Raw genomic sequence first — 8,633 nt, forward strand, 5'->3', positions numbered from 1 at the left:
ATATAAGATTAATTATAATTTTTAATTTTATTTGTTTATCTTTTATTTAAAAAAATGCTGTTGAGTGACGTTATTAATATATGTTATTGATTTCAAACAGCGGCATTTTTTAAATTAATAAGACTTGTTTAACTTTTTTTAAATAGAAAATAAAAGAATTGAGTTTATATACGAATATAATAAAGTAAAATTATCTTATTTTTCAGGCAATTTTGGTCAAGTGTACTTGCGCCTATTTGATATTTTATGTAGAAATTAACACGATAACATTGACCCTAAACGTCTATAATATTTCGTAAAATAATAATTAATTTTATTCACGGTTAAATTAGCATAATTTATGCGCGATAAAATTAATGAGTAATTAGTTTTTATGATAAATTAAAATTTTGTCTCGTTATTTTATTAAAATAATTATTAACTGAAAATATTTTTATAATCGACAAAATGGTTGCCTAAAAGGAAAAATCAATTTAACTAATCTTTTCTTTTTATGTACGCTTATAAAATATAAATAAAAAAATCAAATAAAACTGTAGAATAATGAAGTCGGTTGATAATAAAATACAATTTAAAAAATATATTTATGTATAGATATATTTATTTTGATTATTAAATGAAAAGAAATATGTATTTCTGCTGTACTACATCCATTGTAATTCAAGTCAATTCGGCCATTTGACCCGAGATTATAATGAATGCGACAGTATCATTAAAATATATTGAATATTCCACTCTAGTCATTGCTAATAAATTATTTCTACTTTGTCTGACTATGAATATTTTACCAGTCATGTCATCCGATATACTAAATGCAGACATAAAGATGTTTATATGCAATAAAGTTTTTTTTTTAAATACAATCGACGTTAATAAATAATTTATGACTTTATGAAATGATTATTTTATTATTTTAATTTTTTTTTAATATAAAACTAAGGCGTTGAAATAATCACTCAAGAGATTTATTTGTATCTAGATCGCAGTAACCCTTTGCTCCTCAAATTATCCACCTCTATTGTCCCAACTTTCCTATCTTTTTTTATTTTTTTTTGAAGTCTCCCGCTCTACTCAATTCGTCATTAGCCTTTGCCTAGGGCCAATCTGCAAACCCCGAACGCCGACAACTTTTGAGAGCCCGACCAAAAGGGGACGAGAGTGAGGGGGAGCGAGAACCCAGATCGAGATTAGTAAGCCGTTTCCTGCGGTCTTCAATTTGAACTATTCATCCATGTCACACGGTGGGGCCTTGACAACAAAAGCTGACATAAATCAACTGTGATTGGCACTTGTGACAGCCGCTTGATGGATCGCCTTGTAGCCTGCGACGCCTGGCATCTTGCCAAGTCATTAGCTACCCTCCGCTCTCATAGGCCCGTTTGCTCAACCGCCGTTCCGTGACGTCACAGACAGCCGTGACGTCACACGGCCAATAACAGGCATGTTGGCGGAGGAAATCCCTCAGCTATTGGACAACATCTGGCTACTGGCGCCCTCGTCTTGTGTTGATGGTTTCGTTAAGTCACCAGTCGGCTCAGTGCCTAGCGAGACTTCGGTGAGGAAGTATAGATGTTGTGTGTGTTGTCTTATCACTGAACCATACGGATTACTTGCAACGTAAAACCAGTGTTTGGACGTGCAGGATGTTAACATCTAACAATCAATATTTGAGGCCAGATTATCTATCACCCTTACCAACTACTGTAAGTAACGTTTTGACATTATTAACAATTTATTACTATCTTTGGAAAAATGTAAATAAAACGCAGAATTTCCATTCCGAGTTTTGTTTCGTCGCCATTTTTATATTCCTTTATATTATAAATTATCTTCTTTACACTCGTAGAGTATTATCTCCGTAAATTTCGCCCTTATGTAGATTTTTAAAATAGTTTTATCGACTGATGTAATAAACCGATTTATTGGGCAGCTTGACGCTTTGATAGAAACGAAGTTAAAGAGACATCATAACACACACTCACACTAGTAGCGCCTCTTCGTGTCGGAATTTCGTACTAACCGCCTGTTTTTACAATTTAAAAAAAAAAAAAAAGGAAAGAAAAAGAAACTTTCGGCACCCCGTCCGTCCTCCATGTAATAACAACATTAACTGTCATTAAGAGAATTAAAGTAACGATACACATTAAACTGCTCTACGACTCCATTTTACGATTTTAATCAGTTTGTACAAGTTATTGCAGTATACAAGGACGAAAAGGGCGAAACCCGTGTATAAAATGGAGCAAATAATGTCAGTAAAATCTTTACCATACTATATATGGTTATAATTGCGCTTCACTTACCGGAAAAGCGTATAAGACTCATACCAGGCGGGTTTTTACGATCCCTATTTTAATTGCCGGACCCGGTTCTAGTGACAATTTGTTGCTAAGGCAACCATACGGTCAAATATCGTGACACAAGGTTGTCAGAATACACCTGGCCTCACTTTAGGGTACGCTAATTGCATACTGTCAACATAGAACTTGTCATAAACACAGAAAAGGCGTCGATGATTTATAACTAATGACACAGGTGTGCCACACGTTACGTGTAAGTAAATTAAGGTAAGGCAAAACTTCCTGGTGAAAAAGGGGCAATTTCGGAAAGATCAACTTAACCTTTCAACTATGTAGACAAAACTCGAAAAGGAAGAAAAAAAAATTTTCAAATTTATTTATTTATTTTTTTCCTTCTCTCTCGAATAAATTATAATTCTAGATTATATCTAGAAAATTTGAAATAAATAAAAAGAAATCCAGAAAAATTCTTGTAAATTTTATATTGTGTAATATCCGTTTTGAAGTTTATCGCTTTCATAAATTAAATATGCGATATATTTATATATATATATATATAATATATAATATATAAATATAATATATTATATTTGGTCTGTGATTTTATTTATTTACATCGATCGAGCAACCATTAATTATATTGATTAGTTTTTAATATATTACAATAATATTTCTTTCCATAAAATAATATACATATAAATAAATGTAATTTAAAATTCATTTATTCGTAAAATTAAAACTAGTAATAAAAATTTATATATTTAAAATATAAAACTGGTTTTTTTTTTTCCTTATTTTTCTCTATTTTATTTAACTTATTTTTTCCTTTTATTTTTATTTTTATTTTGTAAAATTTATCGAACGAAGAGAAAATATTATATATAAATTTTAAAGGTGTTTAAACACAGTTCTTGTGTGATATATACGGTAAAAAAAAATCTTTTATTTCTGTTTATATTGCACAGATCGTAGGCACACAATCAACGGTTTGTAACGATCTGCTTCATGTACGTTACAGTACATTCGCTGATCGTACTTGCTATTTTAATCACCGTAATCTTTCTCTTTCCATACGTTCGTATAAACTAGGAACGATTTGTATGTGTTATTTTATAACAAAAACATTATCATCATCAGAATTTATTAGTAGAAATTTTTCGATGCCGCAACCCACGTGTAAAAAAGTATTAAAAAAATAACAGTCTACTACTACTACTACTTTAAAACTCTTATCTTTAATATTTGGATACTGTAAAAAAAAAATTGAAGAAAAGAAAAAAAAAAAGAATATTCGTAATTACAGATTTAAATTTTTCTGGCGAAGTATAAAATTACCATTTTTATGTAATCATCTTTAAGCCATAAAGCATGAAATGGGATTACACCCAAGTCGGTTTATACCAAAAGCGGTTCGGTCCAGTTTTTATGGCTTTTCAAGACCAATGATTAATTTTCTATGTAGGCCTGTATATGTTCACTAATCCCACGAAATCCTGCCTGGTTGCCGTATGTCACAGCCTAAATATCTGGAAAATTTTAAGGTAGGCAGGGACATAAGTTCATTTTTAACGGTTATATCATTTTTTTTTAACTATCTTTACATTTTTAACTCTAACTTTTATTATTTTTAACTCTTTACTTTCAAAGCCAATTGTCATAGATTTAAAAAAATTTACATTCATCTGCCAACCCATCGTACTTTATATATATATATATATAACATTTTTAACGTATCGCGGTTATGTTAAATTATAAAAATGTAACTTGTAATGGTTCCAGCTGAGTAGGATATTATTTTTGGCCGCATTTTGTACAAACCTTGGATCAATTTGGCCAGTTTTCAATAGGTCAGGTCCCTGACACTATTCGAACACAATGCCAACATTTTATCAAATTCGCGTAGATTCGTGGCGATTTTCTTGGCTCCACTAGTACGTATATAATGGACGAGTGTCGATAATTAATTGTGAAAAGAATACGTTTAAAATGTTTTGTAAAAGAAATGTATCAAAAACACATCTAGTACTTTTTTAGTAGGTAAAATAAGAGATAAGCAACTGAATAGGTCAACATTAACTGATGACTAATCAGTTAACATCTAGACCTTGTCAGTTGGCGGTTACAAATGTGGTCTGTTTCTCGGCAAGATATCACTCCTATATAATTAAAGTGCCACACATTGCGTGTTCCATGTCATTAGTTGTCAATCGGCACTTGATTGATGATACCAGTTCTCACGATATATCTTGGAATAAAATATTCTTCCTTGCTAATTTTCTTTATTATATCTTTGATATCATTAAAAATATTCATTATTTACTGGTTGGCATCTTTTCATAAATTTTATTTTGTTTTTCTTTGAATCTAAAACTTAAAACTTATATTGATTACTATTAGAAAATTAATGATTTTTCTTTATATATATATATATAATTAATATGCTGTTTTTTTTTAACATTTTAAGAAACTGATATTATCTCTTTGATTTATTTATGTTACGTAATTATACTGATAAAATTTAGGGTGTTGACTCTTATATAATTATATTATCGTAGTTTATTGCATAAAATATCAAGAATAAATAACGTGTGTTATTAAGTGAAGAAATTTTAATTTTGTGGCGAAAATGGTTAATATTTATATTTATATTTTTCAGCTGGATGCTAAAAAGAGTCCACTGGCCCTCCTAGCCCAAACATGCAGCAATATAGGAGCGGATAATCCGAATCATAAACCGTTAATACCGACTTTAGAAAAATCTAAAGACGCAGAGAAGTCGAAAGAGAAATCAATGGAAGAGAAATCCTTCAAACCTTACGAATCTTCCAAAAAGGAAGAAAAAAATAGTGACAACGAAAGCAAAACACCAACATCCAAGTCAGGAACACCTGCTACAGGTAATACGACTCCTTCTGGTAATGGAAGTGTAGGTCCTTGTGGGAAGTCTACGCCTTCTTCAGACACACCAAAATCTGAATCGTCATCTTTACCAAATTCGTGTGGTTCCGGTTCTGCGAGTCAGAATACCCTAAGTGGATTAGGGTACGGTTCTTCTTTGGGACTCGATCTCGCCAGAGGAGATAGTTCTTCAACTAAAGACAGTCTTTCATTGACACATCTAGGACTCGGTGCATATAAAGGTCTAAACAATGCCATTAATCCTCTGGTCAATTGTGCTGGGTGTACACCGGTTGGAGGGCCCATCCCAGTCGATGCGGCGGCAACAGGACACACCTTCCCACCCAGCATCGCCACGCAAAGTGGAATGAGTCCTCTGAAGCCAAGCAGTTATTCTACACTTTCTCCATATGTTGGATATGCTCGAGTTAAAACAGCTGCCGGAGGAACCACCTTGGTTCCCGTCTGTCGAGATCCGTACTGTACCAATTGCCAATTCAGTCTGCAAAGTGCTCAATTGTCATCATGTCCCGGTGGATGCACTCAGTGTACCCACGACAGACTGGTAGCAGCACAACCAGGTCTACCTAGTCTCATGCCCAGTCTAGCTGGTTCGACTTCACCTGCTGGAGGTGGACCTGGTATGCCAGGTTTTAACTCTCAATTATATTCTCCATCTGTTCTGGCTAGGCCGAACGTCTGTAGCTGGATGGTGGGAGATACTTACTGCGGGAAGAGGTTTGCTACTTCTGAAGAGTTACTTCAACATTTGAGGACTCACACAAATCTATCAGCAGGAGACAGCGCCACAACTCTACCAGTCTTCTCACCAGCTCTCAGCGTATCTCCAGGCGGCCTGGCTGCTTGCCACCTTCATTATACTTCTGCACCATCTCTCACTACACCAGCAGGACTTCGTCGAACTTATCCTACGAGTTTAAGTCCGGTGACGGGCTTGTCGGCCAATAGGTACCACCCTTATAAACCATCTATACCAGCATTTCCTACAGCCCCTTTGCCATCTCTGCCACACCCCTCACTCGGAATGTATTATTCTCCTTATAGTCTTTACGGTCAGAGGTTAGGACCTCCTGTTCATCCTTAGCTCTTATCTTTAGAGCTGTAAATATAGTACATAGAAGACTACTTGTAACTGGATAATAGAAACAAAAACATCTATGTTTTTCAGCTGGAGCTAGAGAGAGAGAGAGAGACAGACAGAATTTTCGATGATTGTCGACGACGGTTCCCCTAGACCCGATGTATATAACTGTGGTATGTGAATAGTAAGTGTACAGTGACATGGCTCAATACATAGATATGTATAATATATGCCACAACGACTTTTCAAACAGAGGAGGACTGGATATTAGAAAAATTTCCCAATATAAAAAATGTACATAGGCATGCTTTGTACAGAAGGCTGGCCTCCTCATTTTTGGCAGTTAACCTCGCTCTTAAACTAAAACCTCTGACGACAGCTAAGATAGATATAAATATATATTTTTTGTTATATAAATAATTTTGAAAAGTTTGTTTCCTTCTAACAACATAGCTGTTTGAAATTAAATTTGCAGCACTTTCATGTTTTTGTTCCCCCATTCTGTTTATTTCTACTATTTCTCTTTCGATTTTATTTCCAGATAAAATTAATACTTCGACTGTGTCACTGTTTCTGAGAGTTCCATTACAGTGGAGGCAGTTTGTTACAATAAAATTGTATTTACACAGATGAAAGTTTTAATTTTCAATTATTTAATAAATTTCAATTTCATAAATTCAAAAATATTGTTATTATACTTTAGAATATTTTTAATGTTTATACAGTAAACAAACTTATTTAGTCGAACTTGCATAAATAGACTATGGGATAAATTAAGAAAAGGTGGTAAATTTAGTTAAAGATGCTTTAAGTAAATATTTAAGATATAATATTTATTCTATAAAAAAAAATAAATCGGAAACTCTACACATTAGCATCTACATGTAAAATTTATTTTACTGTTTGCATATGCTAGCCACATGTGCTCAACTAAACTACCTTGGTGTTTGATTTGCTGTATGTTAACAGTAGTTTACAGTCAAACAGGATTATATTTGAGTAAAAGAACAGATTGTACATAAATAGAAATGTTAAAAAAACATCGTAATATAATTTATTAATATTAAATCATCTTTTTGTCATCAAATTCTTTCACGATGACCCAACACATCAAAACGAATTTGACGAGAGATCTAATCTATTTTTGATTGATTGAGTTATAAACATGTCACAACTTTATTTAACCTTTATGAGATAAAATTTAACCCTTTATAAACTTTTTTCAATCATTTATTTTTCTTACTTCTTTATATATATATATTTTCCGATACAAAATAAGTCTATCTCAACACAATAAAAAATTTAAAGAGTACTTTATAAACCATGCAAGATATTATACGATTTAACCGAAATGGGTTCGAATCCCGTTCTAAAATTGGCTCCGTCTTCAATTTCTGGCTCGGGTAAGCCGTAAATCTCTATATGTAGTAGCTAAACGTTGCACAACAGGGCAACAAACAGCATTACAACCTCATACCGGCATTTGACATGAATAATGCAGAACAACACTGATATTCCTGCATCTTTATATATGTGTGTGTGTATATATATATATATATATTTTTTTTTTTTTCCTTGGAACTTCAGTTAGAATTCACGAAAAATAAACTCGCTTGTCTTTCATTCAACGTTATCCACTTAACTGCTATCAACTTTATTATGTCCTTTCTTTTTGATCTTCTGACTTTTGATCCCTGCTGTCTTCGGTCGTAAACATGGTAAGATTTTTATAGAACGTCGGCATTTTCTGATGTGTACTCACATAGATTAAAAGAAAAACCGCAAACATAATTTATTATTATTATTATATATAATTTTTATAACTTATTAAACAACTCTGAATAAGAATTGCTATTTATGAGAGAAGGGGGTACAATATATTCCCACTCTTTTTAAATTATATATATGATATGAGTCATAGACGTTCGTTTATTATAGAGGTAAGATGTTCGTGTTGGAAGATTTATCGCCTTTTGTCATCTGCACTGGACCCAGTTATGGCTGTAGTCAATACAAAACAGCTCTTCCAAGATGCTTTTCGCTATTTACGACTTCTGGATTATTTTGATCTCGGATGGTGTACTAAAAAAAAAAACGAAATTTACGACTTAGGACACTCAATGTGCATGCACTATTACCTCTTCTAATGTACCGAAGGTTCGTCGTTAATAACCCAAGAGGGAAGTTACACCAGATTCCTATTATATAAAGCCGGTTTTTGACTATGGTTCGGTCCATGCCGTAGACAATAGATGTCATAACTACCCTCACCCTTTACCTATTTGATAAGAGGATTACCATGACCTGTTACATACAGGTCTAGACAATAATGG

The 8,633-nt window shown here is 33.0% G+C and overlaps 1 protein-coding gene across 1 annotated transcript; it reads left to right on the top strand.

Moving 5' to 3' along the window:
• The first annotated feature begins 1,480 nt into the window (after positions 1–1,480).
• LOC136972153 (zinc finger protein Noc-like) lies at positions 1,481–6,935 on the top strand. Its single transcript, XM_067266709.1, has 2 exons — positions 1,481–1,703; positions 4,957–6,935. The coding sequence occupies exons 1-2, from the start codon at positions 1,644–1,646 to the stop codon at positions 6,301–6,303; spliced, it is 1,407 nt and encodes a 468-aa protein (XP_067122810.1). The 5' UTR covers positions 1,481–1,643; the 3' UTR covers positions 6,304–6,935.
• The last annotated feature ends 1,698 nt before the right edge of the window (positions 6,936–8,633 follow it).

The sequence above is a fragment of the Centruroides vittatus genome, unplaced genomic scaffold (assembly GCF_030686945.1).
Source record: "Centruroides vittatus isolate TY-2023 unplaced genomic scaffold, ASM3068694v2 contig_2818, whole genome shotgun sequence".
In the NCBI taxonomy this organism is placed as follows: Eukaryota; Metazoa; Arthropoda; class Arachnida; order Scorpiones; family Buthidae; genus Centruroides; species Centruroides vittatus.

Bases quoted from the DNA above. Each gene is read 5' to 3' on its own strand.
- LOC136972153 (XM_067266709.1), top strand. From the start codon at position 1,644: ATGTTAACATCTAACAATCAATATTTGAGGCCAGATTATCTATCACCC. The intron at 1,704-4,956 runs GTAAGTAACGTT...TATATTTTTCAG, and splicing joins TATCACCCTTACCAACTACT to CTGGATGCTAAAAAGAGTCC.